The sequence below is a fragment of the Protomyctophum parallelum genome (assembly GCF_964188405.1).
Source record: "Protomyctophum parallelum genome assembly, chromosome: 17".
Lineage (NCBI taxonomy): Eukaryota > Metazoa > Chordata > Actinopteri > Myctophiformes > Myctophidae > Protomyctophum > Protomyctophum parallelum.
In genome coordinates, this window is record NC_139719.1 from 31,895,512 (window position 1) to 31,910,488 (window position 14,977).

At 37.6% G+C, this 14,977-nt stretch overlaps 1 protein-coding gene across 1 annotated transcript; it reads left to right on the forward strand.

Moving 5' to 3' along the window:
• The first annotated feature begins 246 nt into the window (after positions 1-246).
• On the forward strand, positions 247-14,913 carry LOC310874703 (receptor-type tyrosine-protein phosphatase H-like). The gene is made up of 22 exons (XM_083787567.1): positions 247-388; positions 3,071-3,158; positions 3,397-3,444; positions 3,553-3,822; positions 4,088-4,357; positions 4,623-4,898; positions 5,242-5,271; positions 6,347-6,604; positions 7,575-7,829; positions 7,922-8,194; positions 8,351-8,575; positions 8,682-8,966; positions 9,252-9,345; positions 9,454-9,504; positions 9,628-9,709; positions 9,823-9,913; positions 10,127-10,203; positions 10,955-11,089; positions 12,348-12,470; positions 12,704-12,864; positions 14,024-14,159; positions 14,731-14,913. Exons 1-22 carry the CDS (start codon positions 299-301, stop codon positions 14,878-14,880), a joined length of 3,468 nt encoding a protein of 1,155 aa, XP_083643693.1. The 5' UTR covers positions 247-298; the 3' UTR covers positions 14,881-14,913.
• The last annotated feature ends 64 nt before the right edge of the window (positions 14,914-14,977 follow it).

Consider the following 14,977-nt stretch of genomic DNA (forward strand, 5'->3'; position numbering starts at 1 on the left):
GCCGTGTCGGGTTCGGGAGTCGAACCCGCGGCACACCGCGACTGGATCACCAGTCCGGTGCCCAGACCGTTACGCTACGGCCTGGGCCGTTTTATCAGTTTATTATTTGGTATCCTATTGTGAAGCACTTGTCTTAGCATAAATAATGCTTTGCTTTCTTATTTATTTACTTACTAACGTACTTATTCTTTTTTTTTTACTTAATATTGTTCCATCTATAACCTTTACTTTGCTGTGGTGCTACTACAGGGGTACTGTTGAGTGGTTAGAAAAACCAACATAGTGGCACTGCAGTCAAATGATTAGAGAAACCAACATAGAATTAACATTATTTTTATTTTATTTTTTCTTCCTAGACCAGTCACTCTGGAACGTGAGCTGCTGTGGGGTAAGTGAATGAGGTATTCCTCATCTTTCAGTAACTGTTGTTGAAGTGCCCAGTGTTTATTTTAGCACAGAATTGGGAACCACCCCTTGAGGTGGGGCCATAAGAAGATTGGCCTTTCTTATAGCCCCACATAACTACATTGGGGTCGGTCCCAATTCATGGCTAGTCTTGATTATGTATCTATAAAGGAGCCTATGTGTTCGACTAAGACAACTGGCTAGGTTAAATGTTCTCTCTAAAGTGGTTGCACAGGATATAATAGCATGAAAATAATCAGGATTTAATCTTAATACTTTATTTTTATTTTTGTGAAGATGCCAGGTACCAAGGCCGATTTAGGACTAAGGCTGATTCTACAAACACCTTCTAAATCACAAAATTAAATAACAGAAGATGTGCTTATGGAATAAAATCTAAAGAAATATCTTTAAAAACTCCAAGGTAAATACAAATGTAAGTGAATGAGTGCCTAACATATGAGTATGAGTATCATATTTTATAATTCCAGTATTTCAGTTTGTTCCACATTTATTTACCTTTACTTCCTTCTACTGTTTCCTCATTAGACAAAGTTATCTTTAAAACATTTTATTGCCTTCTCACATATAGTGGGTGCAATAAACAAGTTCAATGATATTAGGCTCTGCTGGAAAGTGTTGAGAAATGTAAACAAAAATGGTATAGGCTTCTTTGAATAGCGCTCAGAATCTTAAAAGATAAGCTAGCTATTTTAATAAACAATTACGTTTAAATTAATTTAACACTATCTAATAATATTAAATCCCGTTCAGGACCCCGTGGAGGTGTTCGAAAATGCTTATCTTTCTTTAGTCACAAAGCTAATTACAAGCTTGCACTTTGACAGCGCAATACATTTGTTGACACAACTCTTATGATAATTTTACTGGGCTGAGATACATTTCACAAGTGGCAGGCCATCAAAGTTACTAAGGAAGTACCAGGCGGGGCAAAGGTCTCTGTGGTTTGTACTGGCTGAAAATGAGAAGTAACAATAAATTAGGTCTCTGGAAGCCATGAATGAGAATCAGAGGTGGCAACGAGGACAAGTGGAGGTTAAAAAAATTGGCACAGGTGGAATGAAGCAAATAGTGGACTACTGTTGATTCATATGACTAATAGCCCGTAGAAACCTGGAATTGTTTCTTGTTGAAGTAAATAAAGGGAGGTCAGCAAGCTTATACTGTAGTATAGCTTAATAACTACAGTATATGTAAGATGACTAAGTCTGTATATTACAAATTTAAATTGGCTGCCTTGCTGCTGGGCCTCTGTCTAACTCACGTTTTGGTAAGTTTTATTTATCTTACATTGATTGTCATTGGATTGCATAGTTGTACTTTCATTTTATCAGTTAAGAAACAATAGCCGAGTGTCAAATGACAATGAAGATAATGTGTGAACACATATTTTGAAAAGGGGAGTAGAATATAATTGTTGTCTGATTGTTACAATCAGGTTGTAATTGTAAGGTTTTATAGGTGAGCTATATAGGCTACTTTGAAACATGGAAATGCCTTTTTTAACGTGGTCTCCAGTAATGTGCTGTCACCAACTTCCTCATGGAAACTACAGCAGTAACATAGGAAACAACCCACTCTTAAGATAAAGGAAAATGTGCCTCAAATAATCCATTCTGTGCATACCCTAATGTAGATAGTGTGTAATTGTGTTGCTGTGTACTGCTCCATGACTTCATCTGCAATGCAATAATAGAAGATGTACTATGGCCCATAAAAGTTATTTTAACTTAAAGTATTTTGGGGTCAAGAAGCCCTTGTTGTGTGTAGAATCTGAAGGAAAATGTAGAGTGTAGATGACTTCATTTTATCCAATCCAATCCAATCCACTTTATTTATAAAGCACATTTTTATACAACAAGGTTGAAACAAAGTGCTGTACACAAAGAAATACTAGAATATCAAGAAAAAAAGCAACAACAGTACATAACAGTACATTTATCAATATATTTAATATTTTCTCACTAACATGTAATTACAGTGTAATAGTACAAAATAAAATAAAGTAAATCGTACCTTTAGTTTCTGACGCAAAGCCTGGACTGCACTATATCCTTTACAGCACAATTTATCATACTATTATAATGATGATGTTTCTTGGCATCATCAATGCCGGTTTTTATTAAAGTGCCTCGGTAATAAATGACACTTTAGTGTTAGTGTTATTTCACTTTTTTCTTTGTGAAATTAGGTTGAGGTTGAGGCCAGTAGGATCACACGAAGAGAAGGATTAAGGCAGACACAAAAAAGCCCAAAAAAGATAAGAGATATTTTTATTCAGAATTGTGGTTAATAGCTCATCAATACATACTGTAATTCATTCAGTGTGCATCAGTCTACAAAATGATTGGAGATAGGCCTGTTAATAATAATATTATTAATAAGGATAAAGCATGGTTGGTAATTATCAGTTAGGGTAAGTCACGTGGCATGGTTTAGTATACTGTAGCCATTATTAACTGACAACAGAAAAAAGGAGAAATGACACTGCTGTATCTGTACGAAAAGATTGCCTGTGTCAGTGTGAAACCACTGGGCCATTTTCTTTTCAAACCACATTTACACATCAATATCCCCAGTGTTCATTTAACTTTAAATATATATTTTTTCTTGTGTCCTAACAAACAAACGATTCGATCTTTAGTGTGAAACCGAAGCTTATGAAAGTTGGACAGACATCTCACACACATCTCTGTCACATCCAGAGACAACCGCAACAAAAGCAGAACCTGGTAAGCAACCATGATGCATCTGTGTCAATCTGTGGGTAGTGAGTGGTACATTGTCTTGTTTACTTGATTTGGGAATTGTAAGACGAGAATCGACTATTAAATAATTATTAAGGAACATGTTCAATTTTACAGCATGGCACTTATACCAAATTTACAATCAGAATGATTTCCTATTTGTCATGCACGGTTGCACCACTTGTTTTCTCTCCATTAATGATTACCAATTTCTTTCCTATAGCTACTGAAAATGTGCATGATGTGATGGTGTTACGTGAAAATGTTACAGGTATGAAGTATTTTGTTACAGATTGGGGACTATATTTGTATCAGATACATGTATTTATTGAACTAACTGCTGCTGTGATGACTTAAAAAACACTTTTCTCTTCACCAGCTCCTAAAAATGTAGATGAGGTGACGGCATTAAGGCAAAACGAGACCAGCATAACTCTGCAATGGAGTACGATGGAAAACATTCTAACATACAGGATACAATACATCAAAAGTGGTAACATCACTGAGGAAGACGCCAATGGTACACTGGGACAAACATCAGTTGAACATACAGTCTTAAATCTCACTAGTGGGACTACATATAACTTCACCCTCTTCACTGTGTTTGGTAATGTCAGCAGCTCTGGATTGAACTTTACAGCTGCTACAGGTAAGTGACCATGGGAGTCGGGACAGATTTATTATAGGCTTATATACACTGTACAATATATGACAGAAATTGCTTTATTTAATCTGCTTTTTCATAAATCTTTATTAATATGATAATCTCTGACTTTGACTTTCGTAAAGTTAAAATGTTTGCAGCGAATTCTGTGAAAACAAAGCCCTGGATTGAAATAAAAATCATACATTGTCTGTATTAACAACCGCATTTTCTGCTGTGATGACTTAAAAAACACTTTTCTCTTCACCAGCTCCTAAAAATGTAGATGAGGTGACGGCATTAAGGCAAAACGAGACCAGCATAACTCTGCAATGGAGTACGATGGAAAACATTCTAACATACAGGATACAATACAGTGAAAGTGGTAACCCCAACACCACTGATGAAGAAGCCAATGGATCAGTGGGACAAACAGAATATGTGGTCTCAAATCTCACTAGTGGGACTACATATAACTTCACCCTCTTCACAGTGTCTGGTAATGTCAGCAGCTCTGGATTGAACTTTACAGCTGCTACAGGTAAGTGACCATGGGAGTCGGGACAGATTTCTTATAGGCTTATATACACTGTACAATATATGACAGAAATTGCTTTATTTAATCTGCTTTTTCATAAATCTTTATTAATATGATAATCTCTGACTTTGACTTTCGTAAAGTTAAAATGTTTGCAGCGAATTCTGTGAAAACAAAGCACTGGATTTAAATAAAAAGCATACATTGTCTGTATTAACACCCCCATTTTCTGCTGTGATGACTTAAAAAACACTTTTCTCTTCACCAGCTCCTAAAAATGTAGATAAGGTGACGGCATTACAGCAAAACGAGACCAGCATAACTCTGCAATGGAGTACGATGGAAAACATTCTAACATACAGGATACAATACAGTGAAAGTGGTAACCCCAACACCACTGATGAAGAAGCCAATGGATCAGCGGGACAAACATCAATTGAACATGTGGTCTCAAATCTCTCTAGTGGGACTACATATAACTTCACCCTCTTCACAGTGTCTGGTAATGTCAGCAGCTCTGGATTGAACTTTACAGCTGCTACAGGTAGGGGAGCATCTAATTATCTTCTATGTATGTAGTAGAACAGTGGTTCTCAAACTTTTTAATTACAAGGACCACCATAACTCTGAGCGTGTCCATTTGGTTCCCTTTGCACACTCTCAGTGTTACAGACCTGTAAGGGTCCTTTTGGAACCCACTCAAGGCACGCTGAGGGTCCTTGGACCCCACACCAGAAAACAGCTTTATTTAATATGAACTATATTTGTATCTAGTGTCAATTTAACTATTGGGCTGACTGTGCAGTTGATACTCTTTGTACTATAATCTAAAAATAAACATAATTTGTACAATTTGTCTTCTAATGGTGACAATTTCTCCACACCAGCTCCTGAAAATGTACATTTGCGTGTCTTAAGTACCAGGTCTTATTACTTAACTTAAGACCTGGAGGCGTGATCAATAATATAATAATAATAATAATAATAATAATAATAATAATAATAATAATAAACTTTATTTATAGAGCGCTTTTCAACAAAGTGCTTTCCAGTGGCATATAAAAAGGCAATACATCAGTTAAGAGGCACTTACTGGAATAAAACAATAGAAATAAAGTGTTACAGCATTACACAGAAGAAATAAATAAACAATACAATACAATAATTCCACATAATTAAGACAATACAATGAATCTAGGGGAAAGCCTGTGTGAATAGGTGGGTTTTTAAGAGTGATTTAAAAAGAGCCACTGAGGTTGCGTCCCTCAGGTTCTGGGGTAGGGCATTTCACAAGTATGGAGCCCTAGCTGCGAACGCCATTTGGCTATTCTGAGTGGCCAAAAAGCATTGACCACGCCTCCAGGTCTTAAGTTAAGTAATAAGACCTGGTACTTAAGACACACAAAATACAGCCCTTTACTTCTGTTATAGGCTACAAATAATTGAGACGTGTGTTTCATCAACAAGAATTGATATCTAAAGAAAAAGCACTAAACCCGCATGAAGACCCTAGTGTCTGTCCCACGAACATAAAAAACCCAATCTAGATATTAGCTATTTTCAGCAAAGATATTTAGTATAAAAGGAGGAAACGAGGTGGTCTAATAATAATATGCCGGGGGGACTCTGTTGTAAGTAAAGTTAAGCCCTATATACTTTGTCGTATACAAACTATGTGTTGTAAGCTTGTAGTTATATTAACTTTTTTTAAGACTTTATAATGAAACAAAATATAAAAGTTTTGAAATATGAATTTGTAATCTAATCAATACATCTGTAAGTGCAATATCCAGTGGTTGGGTTTTTTGTATGTTTCCTTACTTTCTTAGATTTAATGTAGGCCTACCGCCTACCGGTATGTACTTATGGGTCATAAATCATGTGACATATGTCTAACCTAACAGTTTATTGTCTTATCATGCTGTATTTGTATTTTGCTGCTTCTAATGCAAATATCTTATTAGACTGACTAACCATCTGTTTCCATTCCAGCTCCTAACAATGCACTGGATTTCAAACCAGTTGACCAAAACAAGACCAGCATAACGCTGCAGTGGAGCAAAGTGAACAACATCAGTAAATATGTACTTAAGTTCAATGGAAATGAATTACCTGTCAACGCATCAGGCGGAAGTGAAAGTATGGAACTCTCTGTCTCGTCACTCATGAATGGAACTCTGTATACCTTCACTCTCTTCACTGTGTTTGAAAACGTCAACAGCAGTGGAAAAACCATTAGTGCAGCCACTGGTAAGATATCTTTTTTTTTTGTTATCAAATGTTTTTTATTTTAAGACAAAAATCACAATAAGACACGTTAATAACATGAAAGACTTAAAGCAAACAAAACACATATAAAACAACACATAACAGCAAAAGCAAGGAACACAAAAACAAAAACAAACAATCCCACCCACCCCCCCCCCCCGAGACCAAAGATGCCACAAAATGTCATTACTCCTACTACTGTGCAATGGAAACAAAAAATAAATAAATAATGATAATAATAATAATAATGATTAAACCATGCCCTTAACCAACTGGTAAGATGTCTTAAGTAGTTATATATTCCACGATTTCTAGTATCACAGTGAGTATTATTACTATTAGTAATAATTAGTTTTAAAGGTGCTGTAAGTGATATTTTATGGTTAAGATTGAAAGTAGAAAGTTAAAGCTCTATATTCTGACTAATTGGATCGATACAGACATTTTATTATATGAAATGGCTTTGAATGAAACTTTTAGTGTGTGCCTCTGACTCACTTTAATGGATAGATTTCCATGTGATGAAATACTGTACACCATTTCAAAATGCACAGTATGCTGAACCTGTCCATCCATCAGGTCTAAAGTATTACTTGCTTTATTAGGGAAATTGACATGTAAGCTACTTATACTATCTAATTCAAATGTATTTATTTTTTAAATGTAATAACTATACATGTATACTAAATAAATAAATAATAATAAATATATATAAATAAATATATATAAAAATAATTATATATATATATATATATATATATATATATATATATATATATATATATATATACACACACACACACACACACACACACACACACACACACACACACACACACACACACACACACACACACAAAATGATTTCTAAATACAGACCTCAGACTTGTGGCCATGTGTGCAATACAATATAATACTACCCTTTTCCTAATTTCCCTTTTTACTTCTATAGCTCCACGCATGGTAGATGATTTCAAAGCAGCTGGGCAAAATGAGACCAGTATCACTCTACAGTGGAGAAAAGTGAACAAGAGCGACTATGTACTTGCCTTTAATGGAAGTGAGAGAAACCTCACCGCAGAAGATGAAAGTGAACTATTTACATACAATGTGTCAAGTCTACATGCTACAAATGAATATGAATTCACTGTCTTCACTGTGCTGAACAATGTTAGAAGCACTGGGCGAACCATCTCAGCAGTCACAGGTAAGTAAGATGTGGTTCTCATTTTCTTGTCAAGGAACCCAAAGCGATATGTAATTGGCCATGAACTGAGACTTTCCTTCTTCTCTTACCAGCTCCCTCAAATGTGCCTCGTGTCTCCACAAAACGCTTTTTGACCAATGTGACCCTGCAGTGGATGCATAAGGTCCATGAAAACACCACTTACATACTAGAGATTAATGGGAGCAGTATACTTATACCGGTACACAATCAGATCTCAGTTGTGACCAGTGGTGAGCTGACATACACAGTCGAGCATCTCAAGCCTGGAACAGAATATAATTACACTCTCTACACTGTGTTCAAAGAGGTCAACAGCAGTGGCTTTGAAAATGTCACAGCCACAGGTATAGTACTCATAATTATTTGTATATAATATAGGATATTGATTATGTTGCGACTAGCGTTTTGTTTAGGCGTGAAAGGATTACTCTGAATGTCTCATGTCAGTTCAAGTCTTATTACACGTACAAATGTTTTTATTTATTTACCACTCTTCATAGTCATAGACTGTGCCGCATCACATTGGATTTTTGACAACTCATCAATCAAAGCAACGATTGAGGGTGTATTCTCATATGGAAGCGCCAGTAATGGATCAGGAAGGCATCTGAGTCCAGGAGGTAGCAATGTGTCCTTTACTGGCTTGTACCCTGGCTCTACCTATGAGGTGTCTCTGTGGTACAGAGAGGATCTACAGTGTGAACACAGCATATTCATAACCATAAGTGAGTCTAACTCTAAAATATAAAATGAATTTGTCCACATTATACGCTGTTTTAGAAGTTAGTACTGACATGAGCCTATTAACGACAGTCGACTTGTTTTGTTCAGTTCCCCCAGATATTCAAGTACACTGTGAGCAAGGGGCTGCTGCTTATGCTATTTTTCTGAGCTGGGATGTGCCGGTAGGGCGGTGGACCCAAGTGGAGGTGAACGTGACCGGAGATCATTACACTGTGGGACAGAACAACGAGCTCACAGCAACTATTACTGGGTTACAACCTGCCAAGACCTACAAAGTGTCTGCAGTGTTTGCAGTGCAGTCCACAGAGTCTGGGATCTTGCGGAAGTTGCAGAGTAAAGTTGCTGAGACGACTTGCTCCACTTATACAGGAGGTGCGTGACAGACAGACCTATTGCATTACATTATTTTGTACTTTGTCCTAGTTTTGTTCTGCTTTTAACTGTGTTCTTGTACTGTGTTTTTAACCTGTACGGCGACCTTGAGAATAAATTATTATTATTAGTATTATTATTATTATTTTCTGTCATCAGTTTAGACCAAAATCACACCCTCACCCTTTTATAATTTCTGAAATTAGATGAATATAGTACATCAACTTAGTATTTTATGCAAATCTCAACGCAGAGCACCCCTAAACCAAGTTTCATTTCTTGTAGGGGTCATAGCAGGATCTGTGATGGCCGTGCTGCTATTCTGTCTCCTGGTTTGTTTGGCTGTCTTCATTTGGCGCCGGAAACCAGATATTTTCAGGTTAATAATAGTTCTTCATAGATAATAATAATAAGAATAATCACCTCAAATATACTCTGAGAGAATACATAAATGGTTCATTCATATTGTTTCCTTCTCCCTCCGCAGGAAGGAATCATCATACATGGGCAGTTCCAAACGATCTAGTGTCAAATTCAAGTATGTATAAGTATGCATGAGAACCAACGCTTTCAGTGTGGTGGAAAACACAAAAGCAGGGAAAGGCCTATGTAAGTCAGGGATACAAATTCACAAAGAATTATCCATCCATTGTTTTTCCAGTGATATTCCTGTGGAGAAGTTTCCGGATTACTTCTATGAAATGAGTAGGGATGAAGACAGAGCCTTCATCGAGGAATACGAGGTACTGTTCTGGACACTGTTCTGGTAATATAATACAGCCAGGTGACTCTAACTATGATCTGTCTTTTGTATGCTAATTACTAAATATATATTTCAATTATTATTTTCATGCAGAGGTTCTTTCCAGTGGGAAAGGAACAGACACAGAAAACAGCAGATCTCCCAGAGAACAGGCCAAAGAATCGCTTCACCAATGTGCTGCCATGTAAGTCGGTCACATGAATGCTTGCTACTTCATTCTATCAGCACTGTAGCTATATGAAGGCTTATAATGTTTTTGTCTGGTTTTAAAAGTGACTTCATACTATGTAACCAAATTGTGGATTATGCCCTTTGACTGTACACACCCTACTTAGTCTGGTTCTTCATTTGTCCCACAATGCTTTGATTAAACCAAACTATTGGTTTCTCATTCTAGATGACTGGTCTCGGGTGAAGTTATCTACAATTCAACATGATGAGACCTCTGACTACGTCAATGCTTGTTATATACCAGTAGGTGGTGCAATTTGACATCTGATCTGTTCGCTTAAACTCTCTAAAAGTGCATTGTCCCTGGGCAGCCTGATGCACAATCCTATTTCCAGTTTATCTGTAAGAGAGCTCAATTTAATGTCTATTTACTATCGTCCAGTTTGCCAGTAAGATCTTAATGACCACTGTGTGAATGTGGCTAATTGGTTCAACTGCCGTTGTCAGTAAATGACCAATAATAGTATATGCTCGCATTCTAGATATTATCGTCGCTGTCGGGCAGAAACTTTATTGTAAGGGAAAATAACCAATCTACAAGCTTGCAATGCATTGCATCACATTACGTTGTGAGCTTAGAGGGTATGCGCGTGACATCATCATCATCAAACCCGGAAGTTATGCAGGAAGGCCTACTGAGTACTGAGTGTCAAAAAACAAATTTCTGGCCTTGACAGCCCATGCATCCAAACAGAGAAGTCCTATCTGATTGCATTAAACAACGTTAAACAATGTTAAACTCACTTGCCAACTTGATTTGCCACTCGATGTGCCATTGACTTTAAGCATGCGCATACCCTCTAGGATCTGCAATTTTCAGTGTTTCTGAACATAAATGTGAGTTTTTAGAGCTTGTGACTAAATCATAAATAACTACTTCCATTGGAGCAGTTTTTTTCCCTTTTTCCTTTTCTGAAAAGTAACAGTTTACAAGATTTCTGCCCGACAGCAATAATATGTGCGTATGACTTATTTTGATGTTTTTTGTTCTTAGGGTTATGGCAGTACCAGACAGTACATTGCTGCTCAGGGTCCTCTACCCTCCACAGTCAATGAATTCTGGCGGATGATATGGGAGCAAAGGGTGAAGGGCGTGGTCATGGTAACCAACTGCACTGAGGGGGGACGGGTGAGTTTTCAAGGAATGTCAGATAGTCCTATATTGTCACATTTATATCAAGAAAGTAAATAATAATCCATTGTAAATAATCGGAGCTCATGTTGTATTAGCTGACATGGAATGTTTTACATTTTTCAAATAATCGAGACTTTCTGCTTGGCTTTTAAAATCAAATTGAAAATACATTAAATAACCTAACTTAATCTAACCTAACTTTAAAGCTGAAATCCAGAACTTATTTGATTGAATAGATTACTATAGGCAGTGTAATGTAGGGTATTTTAATACACTATAGCTACTGACACATCTGCAGTGGTTGGCAGTGGACTCCCTTCTCTTCCATTGACTCTGGTGTTGGTAGGACACTGGGTGAAAAGTAGTACTGTCTGACGTTAATAATAATATATGCAATTATCTCCCCTGAACACTCGTTCAGTGGTAGAAATGTAGTCTGTCGTGCAGCTGGGATTCAGATCTCAGATAGGACATACAGTAAAGGTTTATTACAAAAATAACAGCTCACTGAAAGGCTGGATTACCTATCTCAGTCAAGCCAAGCTGATTTTCATACATAGAAATTAATTGAATCTAATGGCTTCATTGAAAATAAAATGGAAAAACAACTATAGCTTTGGGAAATGGTTGCCAGTAATGTCAAGTATACCATCAGTTGTACACTACAGTCAATGGGCTAAACACAGCGGTGTGTTGTACCGTTATACGCTATACACATAGTATGCTGTGCCGAAGTAAAAGAATAATAAATAAAAAAGCATATACCGTCTGTTTCATCCTTCCACGTGAGAGCGTATAGCCTATATGTGCGCGGGAATAATTATGGTATACTGACTGAACAAAACTAGACTACAGCATTGGCTAAACATGCCATACCATCGTTATGTTCCTTTATAGTGTTGGTACCCAGATTTTGACATTTAAATCAGTCTATAGCTTAGTTCATAGCTGCTTGGTCACATTTTATTCCACACATTGATGTCACTTTGTTATAATATTCCTAATAATTTAAAAAACAACTTCATTATGTTACGTGGTGTGAACGCATAATTCTAAATCCGCAAATGAATATATACTAAACATGTTAATCACAATTTTCTGTTTGTTCACCCACCAGGAATTAACAGTGCTGAACAACAGTGTCAGCATTATGTTATATTCATATTCAATATTGTCCATCGTGCTTTTTGAATCCTACAAGTGGACAATAAAGTTTCTATTTTATTCTGTTTTCAACATTTCCTTCTCCCAGGTCAAGTGTGATCAGTACTGGCCACTGGATTCCACTCCTTGCCGATACGGAGACTTAATTGTCACCATCAATTTTGAGCACAGGGGAACCAACTGGACAATCAGAGAATTTGGAGTGAAACATGTAAGATACATCTCAAACACTATTGAGCAGATGGTGACATTATGACACAAAAAATATGCTATTATTACAGATGTCCAAAGAGAATGAATGAAAGTTGCAAACATCTACCGTCATAGTCAAAATCTTTGGATTTGTTTCAACACTTTATTCCGCTGGTATCGGTTACTGCCGTTACTGCTGTGGTAGCATTAAACAGGAACTTGTGAATTTGTGTGTGGGATTCTTCATCACAGATGGAAACCTCAGAGGAACGCACAGTGAAACAATTCCACTTCACAGCCTGGCCAGACCATGGAGTCCCAGAGGGAACAGAAGCTCTAATCCAGTTCCGGGGGCTGGTCAGGCAGCACATAGAGAGCGAGGGGGACAGGGCACCAACCGTGGTTCACTGCAGGTCAGTGTTGTTTTCGTCGACTGAAACTATAACGAAAAATGCTTGTTGACTACCTTTTTTCACCGACGAAAACTAAACTGAAACTAAATTAAAACTAAGCTATGATGACTAAAACCAAGACTAAATATACTGACCATTTTGTCTACAAATAAAAACTAGACTAAAATGTTAGCAAGGGACTAGTGGACAAGAGATCCAGTATAAGCCATTTACACTTGGTTGCATGCTGAAAATAGCTGATCTACAAGCTCACAACGCGTCACACTGAGACGCGTTGTGAGCTTGGAGATCAGCTATTTTCAGCAAGTGTAAAATCAGTCATTACGACGGCATCAAGGCCCGCCAAAACACATTTTAGTCGACTAAATCAACTGTAGATTTAGTCGACTGAAACTAGACTAAACACTAAAACATTCCAGGTGACTAAAATGTGACAAACTAAACTATTCAACACTACATTGACTACAACACTGATATTCCTGTTGAGTGGTGCAACTCCGTGTGGGGGTCCCCTAGGGGTCCCCGGAACTTCAACCCACAGGAACGAGCCCATGGTGCCGGCGGCTCGAGAAATGAGTTAGCGTGAGGGGGGTCCTCGGAACACCCAGACCCTGAGGAACGCGCCCAGGGTGTGAGCCTGGTTCCGGCAAGCCGCTCCGCGTCCGAAACGGTCGAGAAATTACAGTTAGCGTGAGGGGGTCCTCGGAACATCCAGACCCCCAGGAACGTGCCCAGGGGGTTGGGCTGCTTCCGGCGAGCCACCCCGCGTCCGAAACGGTTGAGAAATGACAGTTACTATGTGGGGGATTTTCATGCTCAGATGGACAGATGGACCCAGGCAGGGACAAACATAGCTCCGTAATGGAGTGGTTGCACCACTCAAAATGTAACCTCTGGAGTGTGGATATATAATAAATGAACTAAATCAAATTTTGTGTGAGTTAATTTGAAATGCTGGAAATGCAAATGTGAAAAACAGTACCAATGTATAATTTGGCATTCTCGTAATGCTAAATATGTTATACATTTTCAGTCCAGCCCAATATTTGCAAAATCTAGTAAATAATCTTTTGTCATGTCAGGAGTGGAAGAAGTCCACCCTGGTAAACTGATCCAAGCTCTGGCTAAACATATACAAATCATTCTGTCTCTGTGTCAGTGCTGGAGTGGGGAGGACCGGTACCATTATTGCCCTGGATGTGCTACTCCAGCAGCTAGAGCAGGAGGGCAAAGTGGGTATAGCTTCCTTTGTTCACAAGATGAGACTGAGTCGGCCACTCATGGTGCAGACAGAGGTAAGGCTTTAACCACTAAGACCCTTGCTTAGTAAAACCTTGAAAATGACATGACACGCTTACCGTCGCCGAAAAGTGTCTGTGCCCCAAGATTGTGTTAATAGTTGTCTCGATAGTTATAGATCACATGCTCAGGGACTATAAATACAAATTAGCTTTTTTGCAATTCTCTCTGGCTCATTTACATTGATGTGTAAACTGAAATGTTGATTAGGGTTAGGGTTAATGAATTATTTAATTGAAAATAGCAGATCTACAAGTCAACAGTGCATCGCACCGTGGCCTTGTGAGCTTGTCGATCAGCTATTTTTACTTTGTACACCACCATTGTATGACGTACAACTAGTTTAAATGGTTAATCAGCCTAATGATTTGTCAATTCATCCATATAATAAATAAAATATATGCACCTGCTTTTCAATTCTTAATCTACAAGCAATATTAAGTTATTGGTTCTAAATATCATTCCTTTTAATATATATTAACATATACCATGAGCTATGTATACACTTGATGCCCAGGTGAAGCTTATACAAGAATTCCAGTAACTCTGGTCTATTCTTCCTTTCAGTCTCAGTATACATTCCTGCACCAATGCATCTTGAATTTCCTGGAGTCAAAGTCAAGACTTGAAGAACCCCTATATGAGAACACAGAGATGATATATGAAAATGCAACAGCACTTAAAGAGTTTCATCAATCGACCAAGACAAATGTTTGATCGTTAAGTAATAAACTCTACATTCAGATATGGTACGACCGTATCAAGTTAACTAATGAAATTCACATCTGTATAAACTATTGTTACTATTGCTTTT